The sequence below is a fragment of the Physcomitrium patens genome, chromosome 24 (assembly GCF_059467195.1).
Source record: "Physcomitrium patens ecotype Gransden chromosome 24, ASM5946719v1, whole genome shotgun sequence".
NCBI classification, from domain to species: domain Eukaryota; kingdom Viridiplantae; phylum Streptophyta; class Bryopsida; order Funariales; family Funariaceae; genus Physcomitrium; species Physcomitrium patens.
In genome coordinates, this window is record NC_143433.1 from 9,035,615 (window position 1) to 9,051,960 (window position 16,346).

General features: G+C 31.8%; 2 protein-coding genes across 2 annotated transcripts; both read left to right on the forward strand.

The window, feature by feature from the left end:
- Nucleotides 1-624: 624 nt before the first annotated feature.
- LOC149986386 (uncharacterized) lies at nt 625-1,467 on the forward strand. The gene is made up of 2 exons (XM_090246894.1): nt 625-1,054; nt 1,180-1,467. Coding segments are annotated over exons 1-2 (342 nt in total). The 5' UTR covers nt 625-713; the 3' UTR covers nt 1,181-1,467.
- Nucleotides 1,468-10,181: 8,714 nt separating this feature from the next.
- On the forward strand, nt 10,182-11,024 carry LOC149986387 (uncharacterized). Its single transcript, XM_090246895.1, has 2 exons — nt 10,182-10,611; nt 10,737-11,024. Coding segments are annotated over exons 1-2 (342 nt in total). The 5' UTR covers nt 10,182-10,270; the 3' UTR covers nt 10,738-11,024.
- The last annotated feature ends 5,322 nt before the right edge of the window (nt 11,025-16,346 follow it).

Genomic DNA, 16,346 nt, shown 5'->3' on the forward strand with positions numbered 1-16,346 from the left:
AAAAAGTAACAAAATCTTCCTTCCTTCTTTCCTTGTTGTTGTTTTCCTTTTCAGTACTAACATCTTCAACGCCAAATTACAGAGTCGATACACAAGGTAACTTTCCAGGAAGTTGCTGATCCCTAAAGTCAAGGGATGATCAATCCAACGTGTCAGGAACGAAGTCGCCAAGTGGCGGTGATCGTGGAAGCCCAAAAAAATAATAACAATAAACAATAAATAAATAAATAATAAAAAATAAAACTAGACGTGAGGAGGGGAAACAGTGATCAAACTACAGGAATAGATAGACACGAAGTTAATGAATGGCAAGAGATGGGCATGCAACATCGAAGCCCTGGAATTGCAGAGGCATTCTCGATCCATTTGAAGCTCAGGATTGCTCCTCCTCCAGGTGAGCTTCTCACTGTCATCGACTACACTAAATCGCACTTTGACTATCCTTATCTCGTACAATCTCGTGCCTGTATCCACAGTTATCGTCAACTACATCGACAAAAAGCGGAATATACGTGAGGATTCAAAGCTGGTGGCTGAACTGCAGGCATGATCTGGTACCACCCTCTGCGAGATTCCATGCTACAAAACCCCAAGCTGGGTTTCGATATTTCTCACCTCATGTGTGCCCTTTCAGCTGCAGCTTTCTCTAGCATCCTCCTGCTCTTTCCCATTGCAGCAGCAGCAGTTTCTGTTCCAACTTGTGGCCGGTAACCATGAAGCGCGGCGTCGCCTCTGTGATGTGCTTGGTTCTCATCGTGGCATCCGCGATGGCCGTCGCCGCGGACATAGGTCCATTTAGGTGCGACATGAGCAAGCTGAAGCCTTGCTTGGAGGCCACCCAGAAGCCCGGAGTCCCACCCAGCAAGGAATGCTGCAAAGTCCTCACTGCGCTTTTTCAGGTTAAACCGCAGGTGATCGCAGCGAACTGCTTGTGCAGACTGGCCACAAGCGCGGAAGCCAGAAAGCTTGGGGTCATACTGTACCTCGCTCTTTCACTTCCCCAGAAATGCGGCATCCGTCTCGAAGCGCAATATCCCTGCCCGCCTAAAAACTAGTACAGACACTCCTCCCCTTCTGTGTGCTTCCGTCGAGACTCTTCCAATCCTACACTCCCCGTTTCGTTTCTAGACTATTCGTTGCTCGCTTACTAATTTTTGTGTTCGGTCGGTTGCCGTGCAGAACTCCCGTTACCGAATAACAAGACGGATGGGTTTCCGAGGGTCGGCCCGCAAGGATCCACCGCCACTCGAGCGAAGATCATCCGGCTGAGGATGAGCAGCTGTTCCGTAGCTGCATGTGTTGTGTGGGAGTGTTGGGGAGTTCGCTTGCAGCGGGTGCTGCAGCTGGACTGAATAATCGTAGAGCCCTGCTTTCTATGAAATCTAGCTTGCAGTCTGGCTGCTCAGAATAGCCGTGTTTTCACATCCACGTTGTTTCTGAAATTTCAAGGCCAAATTGCAGATAGAATTGCGTGGTCGCACTCTTGCTGTCGACTGGTTGTGTGATCGTGATCTTCACGACTGCTTGCATTGTTGTCTCATGCCTCGTTCAATTCCGCATTCTACCTCACTGCAGCTCTAATCCCATTTCCTAACGGTGACAGCAATGGTGCTAATCTCTGCGATTGAGGTCCACGACTGTTCATCAAATATCAGGGCGATGATGGATCCTGAAATATTACGCAAAAATAAACTATGTTTCTGTCGGTGATTTCAGGTGTCGGAGTTCACCGACTTCCAATTTCGGCAACATCAAGTTTGACTGAACAATGTTCGGCAACCACTGAGAAAAATGTAGTGTAGTGTGTTGTAGTGTTGTGTTGTTTGAATGACGTCGTTAGATACTACTAAAGTGGATGAAATGGATGTTTCTTATGTTGTATGTATTGAAACTATGTCATGCTTGGAAAACATTGTGTTATTTTTTGATTATCACCATATTTTAATAGGGTTCAAACATGGTACTTTTGTAAAACCAAATAATTGGGATTTAACACTTGATATTTTCATGATCACTCCAAATATCAAATATAAAATATCACCATTTGAACTTTAATACCATCTTCAAATTTCTGAACATATTTTTGTGATTTGGAAAAGTCAAAGAGTGGTGTGGTATGGAGTCAAAGTGGGAATGGAGTTAAGGCATGCAAGGTAGTTTTTGATATTTCACCCGCCCTTGTTTTGATATTTGGATTTCAAAATCACTCACCTCACAAGGTAGGTGTTTTGTTGAAGTATTGATATTTTGAAATAGCATTGAATAGTTTAAGATCTCATCATGGGTGAAATGTCACCTAAAAAGGCCATATCTAAATTCTCCTAATGGAAATGTTGAACTTTGAAGAAGAATTCTTATGATAGAGTTGTTAATCAGTTAAGCTTGTTGCATGCTCATGTAATGTTTTTGTGAAATTTATGCTAACAACAATAGTTGACATGTGTAGTAGTTAAGAGAAGTACTTAATTTTTAAAAAAAAACATAGAAAAAATAAATCAGTAATGCATTAAAAATAAAAATACACACTGAAAATCACATTAAATATACATATATATATAAATATATATATATGATTTTTCTTTTTAAGAAATTAAGAAAATTAATGTTAGAAACACTGAAATTTTGGTTTTTGTAAAAAAACTTTATAATGTTGGAAGTATAAATTAAAGTACAAATCATAAAAAGTATTTTGTTAGACATATAAAAGAATAATTTATTTAAACAATATTTTTAAGAATATCCTATATTTATAGAAATATTAAAGTTTTATTTTATTAAAAATAAAATAAAATAAATTCTTAAATAGGATTGGTATGTAAATCAAATAGTTTTAAAAAATTGTTTTGTAATTTAATGCAACTTATATATTTATATGATTAGGAATAGTCACTAATAATGATATTTTCAAATGCTATGGTTTTTATTTATTTAAAATTTAAATTTTATTGATATATAATTGAAATAATTTCATTAAATAGATCTAAGCTAAGATATACATAATTTTAAATTTATAATAGATTACTATCAATTAATACAAGAATACTAAATAATAAAACTTTATAAACTCAAATCTTATATAATTTTAATAATACTTGCAAAACCATTTTTTTATTCTATCTACATTATTTTAAAATTTATAATATATTAATAGATAAGAGATAAGAATGATAAAATAGTAATAACTAAAAAATGTTGTGAACTTCATTTATTTGTTGCAAGAAGAATCAATATTTGAATTATAATACTTCTTGCTTAAATTCTCACTTAAATGATAATATCACTTTTTTTTTCTTAATAAAAAAAAATTATGCAAAATACAAGATTATATGTTTATAATCCAAGAACAAAGTTTTTTCTAACAAATATTATTAAATGTATATATATTTTAAAATATATGTATACATACATATATATATATATATATATATATAATTTTTGTATTTGTTATACCATCTCATCCAAAGTGAGTAATTATAATAAAATCATGAAAATTAAAATACAGCATACTTGATAGTATAGAACATCATTATGAATTTCAAATAAGAAATATTTTGAACACTCAATGACTATTTTAAACTAACTTTTTTTTTTTTTTTTTTTTTTTTTTTTGTCTTTCAAAGTCAGTAAATTAAGTTGATTTGAAATTGAATAATTGAATAAAACATAAAGAACATTAAGTAATTAATATCAAGTGGTAGTATTGAAAATATTGTAATAATTTTGGATATTAGGTTTTAGTATAGATTGGGTTTATTTTTGGTACTATTGTGGGCCCTATAGAAATGATCCACAATAGTGGTAATTGTGAAAGTTTTATCCTTCTATATTGAATAATATCATTAAACTATTATCTCAAGCATGATGCTTTTAAATGTATGTAAAAACTAAATGAAGCTATTTATGGTAATTTGAAATCATTTTAATGATTTAACTTCATTATTAATATACATCAAATATAAAATAACGAAGAATATAATTTCAAATCCAAATTACAATGCTAATACAAAAAATAATGACAAAACCATATACCAGAAATAATCACCATGTTAAAACTGTTATTTTATTTTATTATGTAATATTTAATATAAGCAAAATCTGATGGGAAAACATTGAATTTGGCTTTTATGGATTTTTTTCTTTCAACATTAAGTTTTTATAATTCAGAATTATCTTTAGCAAATGATTTTAAGCATGTGGAAATTTTTGCACTCAATAATGTGAAGTTCTTTCTAATTCACATATGAAACACACTTGAACATACAGCACATCTGCATGTCCAATAACATTATACAACAATTAGCTATAAAGAGACACCCAATTATAGATAAACTTCACATCAACCTTCTGCTAATCACAAGTCAACTCATCTAATCAAGCATGAAAAAAAAACACATGGAGCAATAAACACCCACAATCAATCAAACCCACAAGCCATGCTATATACAATGCACATCAACAAATGATATAATTTCAAAAGCATAAAATAAAATATAATGAGATATTTTCCAACTTAGGAAACATGGTGAAGCATATCTCATATCCACCATCAAAACCCAATTACAACATCTATAACCGTAAATTACTATTGGATTGGTAATTGAGTAGCAGGGTTTAAGTCATATAACAAAAGAAGAGAAAAATATAACAAAGTGCCGAACAAAAATGAACAGTGTGTATGTTGAAGGAAGTTTAGAAATTGATAAACAAAAGAGCTCATGCATGAAGCACCTGATTGTACACAAACATACTTGACAAGAAAGTAGCCAAGGAGAAGATCTTTGTGCTATATCGACAATGTACAATACAAACGATAGAGCACATACAAACTTGAGCAAGTTTTGTGTCAATCACACACATTTTATCACACAAGGACTTTCTGATATACGATGGTATAGCTGTCCAAACAACTGTAGAATGTTCAAAGCACCAAGGCTGACAAATAGTGTCTTGTCATATTCCTTGATGCCATACACAGATGACAACTTCACAAAGATAAGATTTTTCAAAAAGATTAAACTTCTTACTTTGACATCCCTAGTCGTATGTAATTATGTAAAGATGCCAAAAATTATTTAGAGACTTACTGATTGATCGTAGGAACTAATGTCTTCACTATCCAACAATATAAGATTGTTTTCATTTCCATCCGCAACTGTACGCTTAATAGACATACTCCACATCTAAAGTCCTTTCGTGCAAGGCTTCTGAGTAGTCACAACTTCAAATCCACTACTCTGTTCTAATAGCTAAAGTCGTGAAGGAAGTACTATTATGAGTTGGTATTCAACTAAAACAATCTCTCGACTTTAGATATATGATTATTGATACAACCTTAAATCTCTAGCCAACACTAACCTACTACATTACTTTCAAGGTACTTAAGCTATTGAACGAATAACAAAGTCATAAAAAACTAGGCTCTTTCTCACTCCCTCTAAAATTACACCCAATTCTTTTATTGATAAATAAGAATCGTTTATAGAATGTTTAAAAGTGTTGCACTCACAAGATGCAAGATGTGTTTTAGATACAATTCTACATCCTCAGAATAAGGCCTCAGAAATTAATACTTTTTGGAAGACCTAAAGAGCAGCAAGTATGACAATATATTGACCCAGAGACTGTCAATAGTTTAATAGGTGCCATAAAACTCTAAAGTATCAAGATGAAGCTATTGCCTTGAAAAGCACGTCCACATAGAGAGACAACACACCAACAGGTTTCTTAACAAGCTGCAATGCTACGACTACTTTGGAATCCATTCAAAACTTACTCCTTTCTACACAATATAGAAATCGAAGAGGTTTTTGCAGACCACCTTGCAATAGTACTACATATGTTCGAAGATATTGGATGAGTAGGGCTGTGTACAACTGCAGAGGACTAGGTCTCTATTCTCTCTACTATATGATTTGTTTCGAGTTTATCCTCTATGTCATGACCAAGTCCAAATATCTTCAACATCCTATCAATCTAACAACTCTATCTTACAAAGCACTTTAAATTATTGTCCAATTATTTAGCTATTATGACCTGAGTGCAATAGGTTATAGCTTTAATAATAAAGGTGTTGGAAGAATTCAAAAATATGAATCTCTTGAAATTTCTTTCCTTGCATCAATTGTTTAGTCACTATGTTGTGCAATGCATATTTCTCCATCAGCAACATGAACACCATATCAAGAAACCCAACATACACAAGGCATTGCAAAAAGACTGCAAAAAGTATAGTGCTAAAGAAAAATAGTCAATACCGATAGGTTGGAATAATATTACTTGGTGAGAGAATTGTACTTAGAAAGTGCTAGTGCTTTTAGGTGAAAAGTTTTGAAGCACAAGATTACAACCTCCACAAAGAAAAGACTAACAATCTACAGCTTCATAGACCAAAGCAATAAATTTAAGAGATTTGTAGTATATGATTTCTTCCTTGTTTAGGCACTTCACTCTTAACACAAGGCCTATTGTGCCAATTTCTTCTATTAGTAGGTATCTCTTGTTTATTTGTTAGAGTATAAAATCTACACAAAATTTACAAGTTACATGTCTAATTTGTAAGACAAGTTTTTAACATTTGTATTACATGGCTAATTTGTTGGCCAAGTTTTTAACCTACCAACCATCTACAACCATGTGTTAAGTCACATTTATATCTATAAAGCTTCTAAGAAGCTTTTCATAAGATATTATCACATTTATCTATTTTTATCATATCGTATAGTATATACAAGAGAGTAAGAGGGATAGATGGTATTGAATGAAGATGTATCTTTCAAGGTGTATGTATTAGAATTAAGTACTTAAAAAGGCTTTAAAATTGAAGGCATCACAAAGTAATACAAGAGAGACTTCAAATCCATAAATAAGAGAAGTAGTTATACAAATTAAATTATCAAAGTAAGATATGTTGATTTAATATCTCATATATATATATATATATATATATATATATATATATTATTTTATTTTATTTTATAATTAAACTTTATTTCATAACCTATTTATTGACTAATTTGTAAGCCTCATCAAAAATAAAGCCATTTAACTTTCTTATCAAACACACGTGAAGAACCTCAAGAAACTCCAATTGTATATCATATCATCAATAAGAATAATAGATGTTTCAATAAGACTTAATGTAATTTTGTATTATTGAATGATGTTATTTTTTATTTATTTATTTATATTTTTTTTACCTTTTATCTTTTGATTTTAAAAATTTACACATTAAAATAAGCCTCAAAGTATAAATTTGTAGTGCTCTATATGTAAAAATATAATATCTCTTTTTGCCTATAAGACACTAAAAAAAATCAAGTGGTTATGCAAGAAGGTGAGCTTTAACATACATTTTTTTATATCTAGAGAACATAATATTAACACATTCTATAAGCAAAATATTGTCAATGTGATTCTTCAATATGAAAATCAAACAAATCTATTGCAAAAGCACAAAAATGCAATTCTATCAAAAATTAACATTAATTTCATCATCCAACACCAAATCCAATTCTTCTTACTTTGCTAAGCATTAGACTTGCTTCCAAATACATGTTATTGCTACAATTCATATGCTTTAACACATGGATTAGGATAACCAACATCTTTGGACATTCCAACTATACATGTTAATGTCTACCAACCAAAAGATCTTAAATCTATTGAGCAACATCAAATACTCCCTTGATCCCAATTAATTCATAATTGTAGCAATAAACTCCAACTTCCAATACTACATAGTCCTCAAAATCATATCCAATAAAACCATTGTATATACAACTTCTAAGCATTCTCTCATATATACTACTACCACCCCTTGTATGATGTATGAAATGCAATTGATTGCTTTAAGATTGAAGTATATGACACTAATGTGAGTTGAGCTTACTTGTTGACATCAAAAAAAATATGGTATATACAACTATACTCTAACAATGAAAAACCTCCAAATCCATAGCAATAGCACATGATTTTGAGGCCGTCTCAACTAATGCCCTACTCTAAATGTAATCAATGCTGAAGCCAGCTTGGCTTTATGCATTTGTCATGGCACTTATCTTACCTAAAACCTAAATCAAGTTTAAATTAAATAAAAAATATATCATCTATATAAATCATTGAATAATATACATACACCATATACCAATAGTCAATAGTTAAGATTTTTAGGCTAATAATAAACTGATATTATTCTTTTTTTCTCTTAAAGTAATTATAATCAAATTATATCTTATGTAAGAACTTAAAGACTATTTGTAAGTAGATTATAATTATTAAAAAACTAAATAATATTATAATTCTTCTAAATTTTTTATGAATATAACATTCATAAATTTTCATGTCTATAACTTGTTTAAAACTCTTGAATTCGATGGTACCATAAATTTAGTTAATACTTTGGATGTTATACTTTTTTTCTTACAAAATGATAGTCAATCTGAAAATAAATTTGTTTAATTTTAATAAAAAGAAACTTTCAAACCTCTTAGTTATAGTTTTTTTTTTTTTTCATACATATATATATATATATATATATATATATATATACATGTGTATATGAGATTCTAATCCTCTATCATGATAATAATGTTTTATTACACAAATTTTAATTTAAAAATATATAAGATATTTATTAATTAGTAATAATCATCAATAAATTGACTAAAAAATTATGACATGACTAAAATTGGTCATTTTGCATAGATCCATAACTAATTCATCTAAATAAGATCAAATTTTAGATAATGAATTTAGTTTAAATATTAATAAGGTTTTTATTTAAAAAAAACTTATAGTCTCCTTAGGTGGAAGCCTTGAAAGTATGAAGATTATTAAAGGTGGATAAATGTTTTTTTTAATACAAAAATAAAGAGTTTTTTTGTTCTTGTGTTTAGAACTTATACTTGAGAATTTTCTTATAAGGTTTCTTATTTTATTTTGCTGCACTTCATTAAAAAACAATGGTTCATCTAAGCCTTATTTTTACCTGTCGTGTTTGTTCCAGGGGATCCAAGGAACCAAAGAAAACGCAGATGCAACTAGCCTTGGATAACCGGAGAAAGAATGGTGCAAGCAATCTAAATTTGATGTTGCGAAAGGTCATCATTCATGTGTCTAGTGGAGAGACTAAGACTGCCAAATCAAGCTAGATTTTATGATGTTTTTATGATCTAAAATCAAATTATTAAGCTGCCACTTGATCATTCTTTTGAATTTGGAGGTATGCAATTACATTTTGCTTTGAAGAGGCGCCTCATTTCTTAAGAATCGTGCTTAAAAAACAATCAATATTTGACAATACAATGCTATTAATTCATGAGTAATGTTGATTTTGCATGGACTTAAGTAACTACCTAATCCACTTTCTGTAATTGAGTTCTTAATGTCATAGTTCACGTTGCAATATTAAGTTAAGAACACAGAATCGTGAAAAGACACAAAGGGATAATGCCTTACTTTGCTCCTACTTGAAAGATACTTAGTTTGAACAAGTAGTCTCAATTCTAAACAACATATTTTTTGTGGCCAACTGCACGGGTTCCACAAGTATGTATGTAAAAAAGTAACAAAATCTTCCTTCCTTCTTTCCTTGTTGTTGTTTTCCTTTTCAGTACTAACATCTTCAACGCCAAATTACAGAGTCGATACACAAGGTAACTTTCCAGGAAGTTGCTGATCCCTAAAGTCAAGGGATGATCAATCCAACGTGTCAGGAACGAAGTCGCCAAGTGGCGGTGATCGTGGAAGCCCAAAAAAATAATAACAATAAACAATAAATAAATAAATAATAAAAAATAAAACTAGACGTGAGGAGGGGAAACAGTGATCAAACTACAGGAATAGATAGACACGAAGTTAATGAATGGCAAGAGATGGGCATGCAACATCGAAGCCCTGGAATTGCAGAGGCATTCTCGATCCATTTGAAGCTCAGGATTGCTCCTCCTCCAGGTGAGCTTCTCACTGTCATCGACTACACTAAATCGCACTTTGACTATCCTTATCTCGTACAATCTCGTGCCTGTATCCACAGTTATCGTCAACTACATCGACAAAAAGCGGAATATACGTGAGGATTCAAAGCTGGTGGCTGAACTGCAGGCATGATCTGGTACCACCCTCTGCGAGATTCCATGCTACAAAACCCCAAGCTGGGTTTCGATATTTCTCACCTCATGTGTGCCCTTTCAGCTGCAGCTTTCTCTAGCATCCTCCTGCTCTTTCCCATTGCAGCAGCAGCAGTTTCTGTTCCAACTTGTGGCCGGTAACCATGAAGCGCGGCGTCGCCTCTGTGATGTGCTTGGTTCTCATCGTGGCATCCGCGATGGCCGTCGCCGCGGACATAGGTCCATTTAGGTGCGACATGAGCAAGCTGAAGCCTTGCTTGGAGGCCACCCAGAAGCCCGGAGTCCCACCCAGCAAGGAATGCTGCAAAGTCCTCACTGCGCTTTTTCAGGTTAAACCGCAGGTGATCGCAGCGAACTGCTTGTGCAGACTGGCCACAAGCGCGGAAGCCAGAAAGCTTGGGGTCATACTGTACCTCGCTCTTTCACTTCCCCAGAAATGCGGCATCCGTCTCGAAGCGCAATATCCCTGCCCGCCTAAAAACTAGTACAGACACTCCTCCCCTTCTGTGTGCTTCCGTCGAGACTCTTCCAATCCTACACTCCCCGTTTCGTTTCTAGACTATTCGTTGCTCGCTTACTAATTTTTGTGTTCGGTCGGTTGCCGTGCAGAACTCCCGTTACCGAATAACAAGACGGATGGGTTTCCGAGGGTCGGCCCGCAAGGATCCACCGCCACTCGAGCGAAGATCATCCGGCTGAGGATGAGCAGCTGTTCCGTAGCTGCATGTGTTGTGTGGGAGTGTTGGGGAGTTCGCTTGCAGCGGGTGCTGCAGCTGGACTGAATAATCGTAGAGCCCTGCTTTCTATGAAATCTAGCTTGCAGTCTGGCTGCTCAGAATAGCCGTGTTTTCACATCCACGTTGTTTCTGAAATTTCAAGGCCAAATTGCAGATAGAATTGCGTGGTCGCACTCTTGCTGTCGACTGGTTGTGTGATCGTGATCTTCACGACTGCTTGCATTGTTGTCTCATGCCTCGTTCAATTCCGCATTCTACCTCACTGCAGCTCTAATCCCATTTCCTAACGGTGACAGCAATGGTGCTAATCTCTGCGATTGAGGTCCACGACTGTTCATCAAATATCAGGGCGATGATGGATCCTGAAATATTACGCAAAAATAAACTATGTTTCTGTCGGTGATTTCAGGTGTCGGAGTTCACCGACTTCCAATTTCGGCAACATCAAGTTTGACTGAACAATGTTCGGCAACCACTGAGAAAAATGTAGTGTAGTGTGTTGTAGTGTTGTGTTGTTTGAATGACGTCGTTAGATACTACTAAAGTGGATGAAATGGATGTTTCTTATGTTGTATGTATTGAAACTATGTCATGCTTGGAAAACATTGTGTTATTTTTTGATTATCACCATATTTTAATAGGGTTCAAACATGGTACTTTTGTAAAACCAAATAATTGGGATTTAACACTTGATATTTTCATGATCACTCCAAATATCAAATATAAAATATCACCATTTGAACTTTAATACCATCTTCAAATTTCTGAACATATTTTTGTGATTTGGAAAAGTCAAAGAGTGGTGTGGTATGGAGTCAAAGTGGGAATGGAGTTAAGGCATGCAAGGTAGTTTTTGATATTTCACCCGCCCTTGTTTTGATATTTGGATTTCAAAATCACTCACCTCACAAGGTAGGTGTTTTGTTGAAGTATTGATATTTTGAAATAGCATTGAATAGTTTAAGATCTCATCATGGGTGAAATGTCACCTAAAAAGGCCATATCTAAATTCTCCTAATGGAAATGTTGAACTTTGAAGAAGAATTCTTATGATAGAGTTGTTAATCAGTTAAGCTTGTTGCATGCTCATGTAATGTTTTTGTGAAATTTATGCTAACAACAATAGTTGACATGTGTAGTAGTTAAGAGAAGTACTTAATTTTTAAAAAAAAACATAGAAAAAATAAATCAGTAATGCATTAAAAATAAAAATACACACTGAAAATCACATTAAATATACATATATATATATAAATATATATATATGATTTTTCTTTTTAAGAAATTAAGAAAATTAATGTTAGAAACACTGAAATTTTGGTTTTTGTAAAAAAACTTTATAATGTTGGAAGTATAAATTAAAGTACAAATCATAAAAAGTATTTTGTTAGACATATAAAAGAATAATTTATTTAAACAATATTTTTAAGAATATCCTATATTTATAGAAATATTAAAGTTTTATTTTATTAAAAATAAAATAAAATAAATTCTTAAATAGGATTGGTATGTAAATCAAATAGTTTTAAAAAATTGTTTTGTAATTTAATGCAACTTATATATTTATATGATTAGGAATAGTCACTAATAATGATATTTTCAAATGCTATGGTTTTTATTTATTTAAAATTTAAATTTTATTGATATATAATTGAAATAATTTCATTAAATAGATCTAAGCTAAGATATACATAATTTTAAATTTATAATAGATTACTATCAATTAATACAAGAATACTAAATAATAAAACTTTATAAACTCAAATCTTATATAATTTTAATAATACTTGCAAAACCATTTTTTTATTCTATCTACATTATTTTAAAATTTATAATATATTAATAGATAAGAGATAAGAATGATAAAATAGTAATAACTAAAAAATGTTGTGAACTTCATTTATTTGTTGCAAGAAGAATCAATATTTGAATTATAATACTTCTTGCTTAAATTCTCACTTAAATGATAATATCACTTTTTTTTTCTTAATAAAAAAAAATTATGCAAAATACAAGATTATATGTTTATAATCCAAGAACAAAGTTTTTTCTAACAAATATTATTAAATGTATATATATTTTAAAATATATGTATACATACATATATATATATATATATATATATATATAATTTTTGTATTTGTTATACCATCTCATCCAAAGTGAGTAATTATAATAAAATCATGAAAATTGAAATACAGCATACTTGATAGTATAGAACATCATTATGAATTTCAAATAAGAAATATTTTGAACACTCAATGACTATTTTAAACTAACTTTTTTTTTTTTTTTTTTTTTTTTTTTTTGTCTTTCAAAGTCAGTAAATTAAGTTGATTTGAAATTGAATAATTGAATAAAACATAAAGAACATTAAGTAATTAATATCAAGTGGTAGTATTGAAAATATTGTAATAATTTTGGATATTAGGTTTTAGTATAGATTGGGTTTATTTTTGGTGCTATTGTGGGCCCTATAGAAATGCTCCACAATAGTGGTAATTGTGAAAGTTTTATCCTTCTATATTGAATAATATCATTAAACTATTATCTCAAGCATGATGCTTTTAAATGTATGTAAAAACTAAATGAAGCTATTTATGGTAATTTGAAATCATTTTAATGATTTAACTTCATTATTAATATACATCAAATATAAAATAACGAAGAATATAATTTCAAATCCAAATTACAATGCTAATACAAAAAATAATGACAAAACCATATACCAGAAATAATCACCATGTTAAAACTGTTATTTTATTTTATTATGTAATATTTAATATAAGCAAAATCTGATGGGAAAACATTGAATTTGGCTTTTATGGATTTTTTTCTTTCAACATTAAGTTTTTATAATTCAGAATTATCTTTAGCAAATGATTTTAAGCATGTGGAAATTTTTGCACTCAATAATGTGAAGTTCTTTCTAATTCACATATGAAACACACTTGAACATACAGCACATCTGCATGTCCAATAACATTATACAACAATTAGCTATAAAGAGACACCCAATTATAGATAAACTTCACATCAACCTTCTGCTAATCACAAGTCAACTCATCTAATCAAGCATGAAAAAAAAACACATGGAGCAATAAACACCCACAATCAATCAAACCCACAAGCCATGCTATATACAATGCACATCAACAAATGATATAATTTCAAAAGCATAAAATAAAATATAATGAGATATTTTCCAACTTAGGAAACATGGTGAAGCATATCTCATATCCACCATCAAAACCCAATTACAACATCTATAACCGTAAATTACTATTGGATTGGTAATTGAGTAGCAGGGTTTAAGTCATATAACAAAAGAAGAGAAAAATATAACAAAGTGCCGAACAAAAATGAACAGTGTGTATGTTGAAGGAAGTTTAGAAATTGATAAACAAAAGAGCTCATGCATGAAGCACCTGATTGTACACAAACATACTTGACAAGAAAGTAGCCAAGGAGAAGATCTTTGTGCTATATCGACAATGTACAATACAAACGATAGAGCACATACAAACTTGAGCAAGTTTTGTGTCAATCACACACATTTTATCACACAAGGACTTTCTGATATACGATGGTATAGCTGTCCAAACAACTGTAGAATGTTCAAAGCACCAAGGCTGACAAATAGTGTCTTGTCATATTCCTTGATGCCATACACAGATGACAACTTCACAAAGATAAGATTTTTCAAAAAGATTAAACTTCTTACTTTGACATCCCTAGTCGTATGTAATTATGTAAAGATGCCAAAAATTATTTAGAGACTTACTGATTGATCGTAGGAACTAATGTCTTCACTATCCAACAATATAAGATTGTTTTCATTTCCATCCGCAACTGTACGCTTAATAGACATACTCCACATCTAAAGTCCTTTCGTGCAAGGCTTCTGAGTAGTCACAACTTCAAATCCACTACTCTGTTCTAATAGCTAAAGTCGTGAAGGAAGTACTATTATGAGTTGGTATTCAACTAAAACAATCTCTCGACTTTAGATATATGATTATTGATACAACCTTAAATCTCTAGCCAACACTAACCTACTACATTACTTTCAAGGTACTTAAGCTATTGAACGAATAACAAAGTCATAAAAAACTAGGCTCTTTTTCACTCCCTCTAAAATTACACCCAATTCTTTTATTGATAAATAAGAATCGTTTATAGAATGTTTAAAAGTGTTGCACTCACAAGATGCAAGATGTGTTTTAGATACAATTCTACATCCTCAGAATAAGGCCTCAGAAATTAATACTTTTTGGAAGACCTAAAGAGCAGCAAGTATGACAATATATTGACCCAGAGACTGTCAATAGTTTAATAGGTGCCATAAAACTCTAAAGTATCAAGATGAAGCTATTGCCTTGAAAAGCACGTCCACATAGAGAGACAACACACCAACAGGTTTCTTAACAAGCTGCAATGCTACGACTACTTTGGAATCCATTCAAAACTTACTCCTTTCTACACAATATAGAAATCGAAGAGGTTTTTGCAGACCACCTTGCAATAGTACTACATATGTTCGAAGATATTGGATGAGTAGGGCTGTGTACAACTGCAGAGGACTAGGTCTCTATTCTCTCTACTATATGATTTGTTTCGAGTTTATCCTCTATGTCATGACCAAGTCCAAATATCTTCAACATCCTATCAATCTAACAACTCTATCTTACAAAGCACTTTAAATTATTGTCCAATTATTTAGCTATTATGACCTGAGTGCAATAGGTTATAGCTTTAATAATAAAGGTGTTGGAAGAATTCAAAAATATGAATCTCTTGAAATTTCTTTCCTTGCATCAATTGTTTAGTCACTATGTTGTGCAATGCATATTTCTCCATCAGCAACATGAACACCATATCAAGAAACCCAACATACACAAGGCATTGCAAAAAGACTGCAAAAAGTATAGTGCTAAAGAAAAATAGTCAATACCGATAGGTTGGAATAATATTACTTGGTGAGAGAATTGTACTTAGAAAGTGCTAGTGCTTTTAGGTGAAAAGTTTTGAAGCACAAGATTACAACCTCCACAAAGAAAAGACTAACAATCTACAGCTTCATAGACCAAAGCAATAAATTTAAGAGATTTGTAGTATATGATTTCTTCCTTGTTTAGGCACTTCACTCTTAACACAAGGCCTATTGTGCCAATTTCTTCTATTAGTAGGTATCTCTTGTTTATTTGTTAGAGTATAAAATCTACACAAAATTTACAAGTTACATGTCTAATTTGTAAGACAAGTTTTTAACATTTGTATTACATGGCTAATTTGTTGGCCAAGTTTTTAACCTACCAACCATCTACAACCATGTGTTAAGTCACATTTATATCTATAAAGCTTCTAAGAAGCTTTTCATAAGATATTATCACATTTATCTATTTTTATCATATCGTATAGTATATACAAGAGAGTAAGAGGGATAGATGGTATTGAATGAAGATGTATCTTTCAAGGTGTA

Excerpts from the sequence above, each read along its gene's own strand:
- LOC149986386 (XM_090246894.1), top strand. The coding sequence starts at position 714 with ATGAAGCGCGGCGTCGCCTCTGTGATGTGCTTGGTTCTCATCGTGGCA.
- LOC149986387 (XM_090246895.1), top strand. The coding sequence starts at position 10,271 with ATGAAGCGCGGCGTCGCCTCTGTGATGTGCTTGGTTCTCATCGTGGCA.